Below are 13,154 nucleotides of genomic sequence, written 5' to 3'. Positions count from 1 at the left end.
CTCTTTCCTGCTGGACCAGATAACCAGGTGAGAAGCTGTTGGGGAAGCATGTGGAGACACAGCTGCACACTGAGGGGGCATCTGTGTGTGTGTTTGCACACATGCGTGTGTCACAGTGAAAAAGGAGTCCTTCCAACAGGAAAGCTTTAGTCCTTACCTACTCAGCACTGGATTCATTGATGTCAAAATCGTGAATTAGAGGGCGAAATCCTTCTGTCGTCTTCTATGGTGCGGTGGTTAGAGAAATGCTGGGAAAAAGGTTGGACTTGATGACCTTGGAGGTCCTTTCCAACCATAATGATTCTGTGATTGTGTATGTATGAGGCTGCGGCAAAAGCCACGTATCATTTACGGACTTGGACCTACAAGCCATTACAGCCTTACATTCTGCTGTTTAACAACCTCTAATCTGTCCATTGGGTTTTAGCAAGTCTCAAATCAGAGTAAACTTCTGACTCCCTCCTAATCTCTGCAGTGCCTCTTTACTTCAAACCGTGACAAGAGGTATTCTGTGCCAGTTGTTTCTGGAGCAGGTATGACTATAACCCCTAAAATGCTGGTACTACTCTTATTATATCCTCTACATTTTTGTAAAGCCCACATCCCATAACTTTCTTTATACATTTATGCCAGTAATTTTACTTTGTTCCAGAATCACAGCCTTAGTTGGGAATAAACATTTGCTGTCAAGATCAATAGTCTTTACAATATGATATCTAGTGCATCAGCTATGCTATACAATAATCCGAAAACACTGCTGAAAGAGGAGGCAAAGAAAAATACTAAATAGGTAGATTCCTCCATCTATGCAGATAATTTAATTAAAAAGAAAATCTCTGAAGAAAATAAATTCTAAGATATTGCTATAATTAAGACATTGCTAAGGTTTTCATTTTTCTTCTTAGTCCTAAACTTAAATTAAATTCTAAGACATTTGCCCATGTCCTCATTTAATCTTTGAGGAAGAGATTTTCCTCTTGGATGTGCATGCACATCTTCTAATGAATTGAACTGCAGTCCTGCACACTCATACCGTGTTCAGACTTTATGTAGAAAAGCAGAAACCCATTAAACGCTCATGATAAATGTCAGTTTGTCAAAAAAATAACAGTAACAACTTTCATTAACTATTAAGGTACTGTTTCTTACTTAAACTTAGAAATATCCTGAAATGAAAGAGTATTTGAAATCCCAAGTTCTTCCTTTTGCACCACGTTTTTATACTAGTTCTGTTAAATTCAGAGATTAACTTATACTTGACTACCAGCGCGAGTGTCCTGTAGATGTCTGCAGTCTTGTGGACTCAACCATTCTGGCCTTCTTCCTTACACCAACAGCTGACTGTGGACACTTTCACTCACTGTCACTATCAGAAATGATCCAGCCACACTCAAGCTGTTAATGCACAGTCACTGCAACTGCCCTCAGTCACCTCCTACCTAGGCAGCAGTTACACCAGGAATTCTCCCATGTATACTTGTCCTACTCTAGAAGTTAACTGAAGTCAGAGCACGGATACAAATGTAGTATCTCAGGGTGCTAAGGCTCACAGTATTACCATGTTTTTGACTGTATAGGCACTGCCCCAAAAATATGAACCTTACTCCCATACTCTGGCCATGAAAAGAGCAACAGAAGAGGCTTTGGGCCTATGAAGAAAGAGAGTAATAGGAAATATACAGTCCAACAACACCAGCTTCTGCAGCCTTGATTTCACACAGACATCTTTGCCAGTTTTTGGTACTTCGCTAATGTTAGAAACACAAACACTCGAGCTTTCCAGTTATCTCTACCAATCTTTTGCATTGTTTAAGAACTGAAGTGAACACTAGTGAAGAAACAGTAGGAAATCTAAATATTAAATAACTATCAGAAGACTCTAGAAAGTGCATCAAAATGCATGTAAAGGTGTCTGAACCTGCTTCCAATAAACCAAGGGAAATGTGGCCAACGTAACACAACTCAAAGCTGGTTTCTAGAACTGGGTTATGTTCTCTGACCACCACAGACACACCCCTCCTTAGAGGCAAAGTCATGGGCAGAACACATTACTATGCAGTCCCTTCCAAGCAGTCTCACCTCATCAGATCACCTTAGATACTCTCCTCCTCCAAACACAAGTATCTGCTAGGTCTCCAGGCTATGAACTGTCTTCTTTCCAGCAGGCTGTTGCTCTTTAGTCTGTTTAAGAATAGATTCAGCTTTGCCTGAAGTTAACAACATCACTGTCTTATTGCATGACATTACTTTTAAATCAGGAGCCGCTGAAGCTTATCTGGAGTTAGGTGGAGTTGGATGAACTAACAGACTTAGAGCTATAGCTGGGCATTTAAGCATGTGCCCAGTTTGCCAAAGCATCAGTGTAGTGTTTCCATGCTGGGAAACACCAACAGTCAGAGCTGAAGGAACAAGAGAGTGAATCTGGTGCATTACATGGACCAGGCATCATCAGAGCTCTATCTGTGAAACTGTAGAACAAATCCAATCTGAATTTTGGAGAAAAACACACCGCCCTTCAGAAGGATTTAAGATGATTCTACTTGTTTCTGTTCTTTAAGTAAGAGAAGTAACATTTACGTACCCTTATGTACTATTACCCCAATGAATAGTGTTGACACATATCCTCAGTAACCAGTGCAGGGATCAGCTGCTGCTCTGGCTTTACAGGTCTTCAGGTGCAGAGAAATTGCTGTTCCAGCCATCATCAGAGTTGATAAAAATCAAGACTCATCTGAGATTTAATAATTGCCTCTGGAGCAAAAAAATAATCCTTCTCAAGAAACTTAACCTTATAAACACAAAAAATTAACTTCAAAGCTGCTACACTTTTTATTACATGAGAATACCTTACTGAACAGAAATATCAAATCTGGGTATACTTTAAGGGAATTCTTAAGAGGTGTTGTGTTTACAGTCCTTTGAACCCAAATCAGGCTTAAGAGTAACTAGTGTAAAGTAACACAACATTATTGGTTTCAGTGTGAATAAATGAGCTTAACCTAGGTGAAAATAGTCCTCCGCCTATCTCTAAATATACTTAGGTAACAGTAGACAATTCCCAATGTTATGCACACAAGCTTCTACAACTTTGTGTTAAAAGACTTGCGTAAGACCCTTTTTACTTCCAGAGAGCAAAGGTATTTGGTGGGGGGAAGGGGAGGGGGTGGTCTTTAAAATACATTATGCTTTTTAGACCTACTTTGGAGAATTTTAAAACTCTAAACTGAAAGTGCTTCTTCCTCAGAAGAAAATCCTCAGTAAACCCTCAGAATTTGAATTTCTGACAAAACCATTAGACAGCTTTGAATATCGTGGCCAGACACTCAAAAATTTGACTCTGCTCTTCCAAATATCTTGCAAATAGATGTTTAATTTATTGTTAAACACAGAAGAGACACTGATGTCAGTAGCTGTCAGGATCCCAGACTGGTATACAATAACAGTTATGTTTTTATACAAATCCTTGTATTCTTAGGGATATACATCACTCTTGTCTTTACATTTGAGTTTCAGAGGACACTGGACCCTGCTGTGCCTCTGCCCTCACTTTCTAGACTGAGCACAAAAGTCTAGTCAGTGTAAAGAATTGAAATCCTCTAGATGATGATGTTATTTCCAGCATTTTGTGTACAGAGTTAAATACTTTAAAACTTCTTTTCAGGAGGTGGCCTATGCTGGTGAGCGTACCTTGGAGGCATTTTCCAAATTCTTAGAAGAACAAAGCAAGACAAAAGCAGAACCAGGAAAGAAGGTAGGCATTTGATCCCAATACTAACTGATCTGCTGTGTGATCCAAGGCATGTTCAGACCTTGCGTAGCCACGCTTTACCTGCTATAGCACAGCCACACCTATGGGCCTCAGCCATTGCTTATGTCAATGCTTGGGCAGTTCTTACCAGCTCGTAGCTGGTTTCACGCTGACTAGCTTGGCATGACCACCCTAGCCACAGCCATACACCACTGCCTGGCAGTCACACAGCCACTCACATCCTTGTTTTCATCACATAAAAACCTCTTCTCCCACTGCTCATGTTATCACTGCACCTTGAGAAGTAAAAGCAAAACTTTGTCAGGATTTTAGGTGGAAAAAAGAAGCCTCAGCTAAGTTAGTTTCAGCTATAGCTGTAGTGGTTCAAATAGTCATTGCCTACCTCATCCTGTGACGTTCAGTGCAGCCGATGTCCCTTCTCTTGGCAATCTGGTTATGGTTATTGTCTCGATTCCTAAACCTTCCTCCACTGTAAATCAGACCAGATAAGCATTAGTTGTCCCACTTCAGCCTGTTATTTAATCCCAGGCATTTCACTGCAAAAAGACAGACTGTAAGTGAACAACATGAGCAGTGTCCACACAGACAGCTCCAAGCAACAGAAAAACACCTGACATGTGGAAGGAGGCACTGTCCACCCCGTGTAAGAACTATGGGCCCATTCTGCCTGGAAGTGAAGTAGATCTACAGGGCAGCAAGAGTTATCATTAACACTCTTTTCAACTAGTAGGGAAACTGTGGGTGAATAGTTTTGGATTTTCAGACTTCCATAAGAAGCTTTGATTAGCTCCTGCATTCACTGCTCAAGTAAGTTGTTACAGATGGAGAGAAATGACTAAACTAATATGGGAACACAGAAGTCTGTAACAAAGGATCAGACATCCAGCTTTGCTCAGTCATCGCACAATTCTGTTTACTAACACCCAAAGCCTGTCCTTGGTGTCTGTCTCTGTTGCATGTTGTTTAGTGATCTGTTTGCAGCAGCGTAGATCTCTTGAGTTCTACGCAGTCTCACATACAATGGTAAAGCTGTGCATATCCTGTCATTTCTGCTTCATGCTTTCTTTCACATTAAAAAGTAAAAAAGTCAGGTTAGGAAACACCATTCAAAAACACGCTCTGTGTAGCAGAAGAGGTTAAGTGGCTGACATTTGGTCATCTGTTCACATTCTCCATTCTTACCCGACACCCACCAGATTTCCCAGAAGACTGCGTTATTAGACCACGTGCAGTACAGTGCTTGATGTGAAGTTCCCTGTTGGGAGTAACTCTTCATCCTTACCTCAGGGCATTCACAAACGCATGAACAAGATAAATAAGAAGGAAGGCTTTTTTATAGCGCCTGGGAAAGACTGTCTTATGCCCACAACCTTACCCAAACATGGTTTTCCAAGTTCTTATTAAACCTTAACACAAAGCCTCATCTAAGCTTTGCCACAAACCATTGCAAAGGCGTAAAAACAAAATCCATTTTAGCAACAGCTGCACTACTACTGACCTGAAGTTCCTTAGTTGAAAAGATTAAAATCTGCATTTTGTATAATCTTAAACTTTTTCAAAAGCAAAGAATTACCAGAGCAACTCTCTTTGCGAACATTGGTAATGAGTAGCTTCACTTTTGTATCTCCTTTCTTAAAAGGATCCTTCAGAAGGAATGAAAGAGGATCTCAGCCGAAAAGATACTGTAATAAGAAAGAAAGAAGAACTTTAAGAGTATAGAAAAAGAGCAAAATTCTGAGGATTGTGGGGATTCCTTCCTGGAAAGAACTCACTGGAAGAATGAACCATCTCAAGTAAACACAGAAATGGATCAAAAAATAAAAGTAAAAAATTCACTGTCAATGGTTTATTACGTGTGACTTCTTTTATTGTTTATCACCCAGTTTTACTGGGATGAGTTGTCATGGGTTCTTACATTTTTGTCAATTTTGCTTAAATAATGTCTTTATTATTAATAAACCTGTTCTGATTTAGAAAGGTATTTTCCCCGTGGCAGATGGATCAGGATACAAACCCATTCTTCCTGAACACAACCTGCAACAGGTTTGCAAACAGCTGCTCTCCAATTTACCCTAAAACAGCCCTTTTGTTTTCAAGGGAGATTGACAGCTCCCATAAGGATGGGCCTAACATTGCAAAGAGCATTTCTTCAGTGATCTTCAGAAGAAGTAATTGAAGCTAAGGGCTATGCCCAAAGGGGCACCAAGGGGCAGTTTATGATTTTTATTATCAAGCAGTAGAAAATGCAGAAATCAAGATACAATTTAATTCCAGTAAGAAAAATATCATACCCGATGCACAAAGTCACAGGTATGATTCACATGTTATAGAAGTGCAGCTGCTAAAACTGCTGGACAATTTCTTCCTGCAAGGGTCTGATAAAGCAAGTAATTTGGAAAATTTGAAACCTTTTCTTAAAGAATTAGAAAAGAAAGATAATTTACTAATATTTTATTTCAAAAGCAAATTTCCAAAGTCTTTGTTCCCAACTTGCTAATGCTAATAAATTACTGTACTATGTTAGCAGAAAAAAAAAAAGGGGGAACTTACAAAATGAAGGAACATACACTTGAATGGAAAAAGGATTAGGCACTGCAGTGAAGAATACAGCAATGCAAGAACAGTGGCAATCTCCCAACTCTCATCTGTCATGCAAGTCAACAAGAGATGGACAATTTTAAAGTATTGGACCTCATACATATTACAGTTATTTGCAATTCATGACAGACGGCCTTCTCACTACCCAGGCTGCAACGTGTAATGAAATAGCCACACTTTGAGATTTCATATGAAATATTAACTTCTCTTTATTTCACAGGTCTTGCAAATAAGATGCAACACACTCACTGCATGAGGCCATCAGTTGGCCTTCATTGTAGTTAACAAGAAGACATAAAGTAAAACAGTTTCTGTTGATATTTCATGGGCACAATTTAATTTCTGCTGGGGCTAACATTCACTGGGGCTGCAGTTAAACCCTTTTAATGGAAACGTGTTCAGTGCTGAATCATCATTGCTAATACATCCACCTTGGTTTTGCAGGTCTTAGACCCAGTTTCTTGAGAAGTTTACTTAGACTATCTGAAATTGGTGAAGACCACTGATCAGACGAGGTCCACACACTGAGGTTTCTGCCAGCTGCAGCTCCCTCTGTCCCAGCAACATCACCTACAAGGGGAAGAGGAACTTAGAGCTACATAAGGAACTGTAGCTTAAAAGTCAGGACCATAGATCTGAAAGGCGCCACCCACTCCACCATTCTTAATTGTGAGCCACAGGCGAACTATTATTATTTAAAGCAAAACTCTTCTTTGAAGATGCCAAGTAAAGTTTAAGCCTCTTGTTTTTAGGACAGGGCAAATTTCTGATAGAATTGCAATATAGTACAAATCAAACTCTCAGCAGCAAGAGATGGGATCTCAGATACCAGCGTGCTGGTTTTAAAGAGATCAACCTAAGTTTGCTGTGGGTGGAAAACCCACTCCAGCTGGACAGCATGGAACACAGTTAACAGTAAGTGTTTCTCACTTTATTTACAAATACCACACAGAAACAAGTACCTGGCAGTTCAACCACTGAAGTATGACAAAACTGCTTCTCTTAAACACAACTAAGTTCTTTGGATATCAAACACAAGTTCTCTGGGACACTGCCAGAAGCACCTCTCACAAAGCAAACCTGATCATTGCTGGATATTTGGTGTCATTTAACTTTCATTTTACATTGCACATTCATTAACAAACAGAAACCCTCATTTGATATCCTAGGAGATCAGATTAGAAAGCGAATGAGATGAACTGAATCCCAAAGAGAGAAGTGTCAGTATGCTTTCCCTTTGCTGCTTACAGCATGATGAAATCTGAATGGCAAGCAGCGCCACCAATATATTTTGAACAACTATTAAACACAGAAGCTATAATCTTTTAATTAGTTTCCTCAGAGAAAAATAGAGCAAGCAATGTTCAGTACCACTCTCTATCTGGCAGATGGGTTTACCATTCAAGATAATGAAAAAAAAATTAATTTTCACTGCGCCTACCCACTGTATACAAGGCTCAATCCTGAAGCTGCTATCTATCCTATTATAAGGTGCAAGATTACATATTAATGAAAACATGTGCCACCTCGGCAAAAGATGTTCCCATTTCTATTCCAGCCACACTCAGATGTTGTGTCAAGACACAGGGACAAGTGCGGACTCACATGCTGTGCCCTGACACATGCCAAGAGTTGCAAATCTGTTTTATAAAACATCTGGTAAAAGCCTGCCTGAAAGGCAAGTATTCCTGTGGTCCAAAGCCTGCCTCGCTACTGTCCGGGCTGAGCTCCTCCAGCCCTCACCCACGGCAGAGCGGGCCCTCCACGCCAGGCACGGGGCATTGCGCATTGTCTCATTCTCCCTCTCACTCAAGTCAGTTTGAAAATATTTTCCTGGAAAAAAAATTTAAAAGTGTTTTAACCTGATTCAGATAGCCTACCACCAACATACTTCCCCTTTTGTGCCAATTTCTGCCAGTTTGATAAACAAAGCTCGTAACACTCCTTAGTGGCTCCTCAACTGTCACAGGCAGAATTAAGCCCCAAAATGCCTGAAATTCAATTGCTTCCTCAAGCTCTGCTAAGTCAAACACTGCTTACTGTAATCTAAACATGAATTGAATCTCATTGTAACTGTGATCAAACATTCTAAACATTATTTAAATCCACTGAAAAATAATAGATGTTTATTAATCAAATTTATTCCTGTAAATGAATACCAATATTTTGAACGCACAATATCACTTGGTTTTAATCATATGAAAAAATCTCCCCATGCATATAAATAAGCCCTATCAATTAAGGCTGACAGGATTAAGTAAATAGATATCAGTGTGCACCAACTGAGGAGCTGGTTTAATCTGCAGTATCAAGATGGTCTGGTTAACACGGAGAAATAGAAGCAACGCTCCCAACTAGTAATCTTACTTATAAAAGAACTCTCAAACAAAATGTGAAGTATAGCAAAGTTTAATACAAAAAAGAGGTTAAACCTGAATGATCATCAAAAAATGCTGATTTGTTTTCTGCTAAATAGCAGCCTATTCTGCCTTAAAATACATGCTTTGAGCACCTTGCAGATAGCAATTCATCTCATTAAGTTCTTTTTGAAAATCCTGGGAAAGAAAAACACGGTTCAGAATTGACAGTCATTCATAAACGCTCAGATGCACAGGAAAAATAATCAATCCTAAAGAGAAATGCAGTAATACTTTTCCTTTCTATAAGGGCTTTATCCTAGCTTAACTCCCTTGGAATTACTGTCAGCTGGCATCAGCCTAACAGCAGAAACAGAACCACAAGATATTAAAAGAGATAAATACAAATGCACAACCAATGCACTGACTGTTCAGAAAACCCTGATTTGCAAGAAGTGGTATAACTGGAATAACTCCAAAGGTCTGGCCTGCATGTCAGAGGTTTGGTTTTGCTAGCTAGATACATGTTGTATGCTTGATGACTAATGGGACAGCCAGAGGGAGATGTCCAAATCCAGCGTTTAATTCAAAGACCTGGATTGTCAGACTTCACACATAATGAAGCCTTTAACTTTGACTTGCCTTTCTCTCATGCTCCTGACAGCACAGAGAGGAGAGTTTCCTCCAAGGCCACAAGGATGTTACACAGAAATAGTAATAAAAAACAATTCACATTTCAATAAAAACATACTATTGTGTTAAGTGGAGTTTGCCTGATGGAAATTACTCTCCTCAGATGTTTGAAAACCAGGTTTGGTATAATTAGTGGTGACATGGGATTGCAGTTGTGATCATTTAAAACTTTGATTTGGGAAAATCTTTAAAAACATCTGTCTCCTGGGCTTGTGGCCACGCTACTGCCTCTGCGCATCAAGAGTCCCAGACAAGCCGACAATCATTCACTCAAACTCATATCCAGTTCAGAGGGCTTCCAGGTGGATTTCAGTGCTCATATTGTATACTCAAGTCACTGAATTTGGGAAATACTGTGACTGAAAGGCCAAGCCAAATTCTTCTCTTTCACTGGTCTCAGAGGAGGCTGCTGTTTCTCATGGTGAAGTACTGGACCAAGAGAAACACACAGTGCCCAGAGTGCCTTCAGTTTCCAGTTTCTGAGAATCACCTTTGGAAACATCTGCTTTATGTAAAACACTGACAGAACTAAAGCCATGCCAGCCCTGCTGACCCTCTCGCTGCTGAAAAAACACACAGCGGCTGCCTCTTCAGCAGAGCCTGCCCGCTACGCTACAGCGGGTGAGGAACTGACTGCCCAGGGCCCCTCGCTGGAGCTGTGTCAGCACTGACACATCTCGCAGGGAACACCACCAAAGAACTGTTTTCTCCCCTCCCTAGCAAGTAACACCTTGCTGCATTTAATTTGAGCTCTCCTGGGCAAATGCACATTGCCAGCAACTGCAACCAATGAATAATAAATATTACTAAAGCATTTAATCAGAATCTTACTGAAAAGCACTTTCATCAGCTCAGTTGGCAAGAGCCCCCTTGAACAACTGCGCCTGCTTGCCAACTACAGCACAGGTAGAATCGGAAATTAGTCAGCAGAGGCAAAGGGCTCTGTGCATGTGTAAACATCACTGCTGAAGCCTGAGCTTTCCAAAGCATGTATTTCATAGATTGTAATAATTGGATAATTCTGCCTAAATTTCCCATCTCCAGCTCTGTCAGTTTTGAGCAGGTGCTGGTTATTTCTTAGCACGCACACCACGTGCTAACAGACTCAGACACTGCTTCTGAGCTAAACTCAGACACGCTCCTCAGCTAAATCCCTGGGAAAGCATTCCCTCCAGCCCCTACATCCCGGGTCATGTCATCTGTGGTTGTCAGAAGAATAGTCCTTTAAGACCAGTAATGGATTAAAGGATTCATAAATATTGGTTAACTATCATTTCCCTTTGCTTACTTTGACACTGATGAGACTCTGCTTGCCTCACTCTTTTTTCCTCCAAAGCACCGCTATTTGCCGAGTCAGGAAAGAAAAATTCACTCTCTTCCACTGTGCCCTGACCCTTTTCTTAAACGGCAATTTGCCAAAGTCTAGTAACTTCAACAGACCAAGGTATTTGCTTAGAAATCACATCTGCTTGGAAGACTCTGAGCACATTCTGCAAATCTGTGTCACTGTTTTACACTGGCTGCACAGCATCAAGTACCTCTAGGAATATATGGTTTATGGGTAGCAATTAAAGCCTTTATAAGAGCCAAGTGTGCGATTTAACAACCTTCCCAATGGTGTAAAATACATGCCTCTGGTCTAAACTATTTTCTTCCTAGTCTTTAATAAAAGATTACGTGGGAAATTATTAAGACTCATTGAAAGAAGAGACTGGACACTATTTAGTGGGCACTTAATTTACAAACTTTGCTGTAAATTCATCTGTGTATTTTCCCACTTGAAACCTTGGCACTTAGACACTGATCGACATAAGAATTTTTTGAACAATTTCCTCAGAGAGCACTCTGATGTGGAAAGGTGAAAGATGTGCTCCCTCAGCAACCAGAGGACTTCATAGACCACAAGGAAGATGTCATCTATTGAACAGTTGTTGGTGAAAGTGAAACGTGATTTGTGATACATGACAAGAACATTTATTTGGATAAATGAATTTCTTCATCTTCAAATTAATATCATTTTGCAGCCCAAAAATCTTTTCCAACTGACAGCCATTGTAGTTTTGAAGTGAACAAATTCTCATTTACATTGGAAGCAAGCAAGATACTTTTTAAGTTTTTACTCTTCTTGTTCTTATTAATTTATCCAAGCCTAGTACAGCAACGTATTTCAATCATAAGGTCAGAGATGAGAAATAAGGCCGTATGACTTAAGGAAAATCACAGTGAGTGGTATGCAACCAAAACTTAAGGCAATCATTCTGCACAAAATTGTAAAGTGTCAAAAAAGCTACCTAGGCACAATCTAGGGGGATGAGCTGGCAAGTAAAAAGCTATTAAGTCAAGCCTCCCAGGAAGTCAGCACGGCTAATTTCTTCATGAGCAACGTCCACAGCACATCTCTCTGCTCTGCTAATGCCACCTACCGGTAAATCAAAAGATCTTATTCTCTGCATTGGCTCCTTGGATGCCTTACCGACCTCGGGGACAGAACTCAGGGCACCAGCAGGGCCAAATAACATCGTATTTGAGAGGAAAAAAGACCTCACAGCTAATGCCAATGGACACCCTAAGGATCACAGGCCCATCCCTGTACTCTCAAGAAAGAGAATGGTTGAATCAGGATCTACTAGATCTTCATACCTGTAACACTCTTGCCAAGCTCTAGAGCTGCTCAAAAGATCAGCTAGCACCAGTGCGTTTCTGAATAAACCACTGACTTGTAGTTAATTAATGCTTACATCAAGCCATTTGAAACAGGAGTAACTTTGGCCTTTTGGAATTGGCCTGAGAGATCAGACATATTTTTGCAGAACAAAACATCAAGGAAAAAAATACAAAATTTCTGAAACCAAAATTAACACTCAGCCTAGAAAGTTACAATTAAAATATCTCAACCCCCATCCAAAGCCTTACTATTTTAGAGTTATCGCTGTGTGGTAATGCATAAAATAACAGTAAAGTCTTTTTCAAGAGTATTAAACTCTTTTGCCTAATTCTACAAATTTGAAACAATTGTCTGAAACATGTTATGTGGGATATGCCAACTGATTCTGCCATTGCTCAAACTGAACTCGCACAAAAACAACATCACTGCAGCAGAGCTACCATGTTATTATGCACTGAGAGCTGCAAACACAGTATTGCTGCCTATCACGAGATCTGACTGCAATTTAAAAGAAGTCTCTGTGGAAATACAACAAAGTGGGCTAGTGATGTTTACAGAAAAGACAGTGTTAAGTCTTCTATACTGAACCATGGTCATAACTAAAGAAACCCACAGCAACGGTAACATCCCAAGATAGCTCCCTGATCATATTAAACCAGCTGTTATGTGTGGCCTTGATTTTTTTCTCTTTTTAACGTGCCACTGGCTTATTTCTCAAAAATGTTTCTATTTTGGATGAGTTCCAAGATCTGCCCAGTTCTTCCTTACTGTATCTTCACCACCATTATTTCCTCTAACAATTCTTTAGCATCCTAGCTTGAGTTCCTTCAGTTCTCTCTATTCATACAGATCACTCATGACTCAAGATCCTCTCAGTTCTTCCTGGGGCTAAAATTGTTGTCTCTGAAGGACTACACTACTACTTGTGCTTACAGAAAGGTGATTTTCAGAAGATAGTGACATACTAACACAAGCAGAGAGTACATTACAGGTGACCGAAAATCACTGCTGTGCAAAATGAACTCTCTGTAGGTGGAGAAAAATCAAGTCCAGGTGAAGTAAGAGTTGATTT

At 40.1% G+C, this 13,154-nt stretch overlaps 1 protein-coding gene across 1 annotated transcript in view; it reads left to right on the top strand.

Moving 5' to 3' along the window:
- The window catches only part of LOC104277631 (protein disulfide-isomerase-like protein of the testis), a gene marked incomplete at its 5' end in the record, with an annotated part of 16,035 nt that extends 10,555 nt beyond the window's left edge, over positions 1–5,480 (top strand). The window contains 3 exon segments of the mRNA XM_009874321.1: positions 1–27; positions 3,662–3,751; positions 5,409–5,480. The exon segment at positions 1–27 is cut by the window's left edge and continues 9 nt beyond it. Coding sequence (XP_009872623.1) covers positions 1–27; positions 3,662–3,751; positions 5,409–5,480 — 189 coding nt within the window.
- Positions 5,481–13,154: the final 7,674 nt, after the last annotated feature.

Source organism: Apaloderma vittatum, unplaced genomic scaffold (genome assembly GCF_000703405.1).
Source record: "Apaloderma vittatum isolate BGI_N311 unplaced genomic scaffold, ASM70340v1 scaffold11898, whole genome shotgun sequence".
NCBI classification, from domain to species: Eukaryota; Metazoa; Chordata; class Aves; order Trogoniformes; family Trogonidae; genus Apaloderma; species Apaloderma vittatum.
This window is presented reverse-complemented; position numbering and strand designations above follow the sequence as displayed.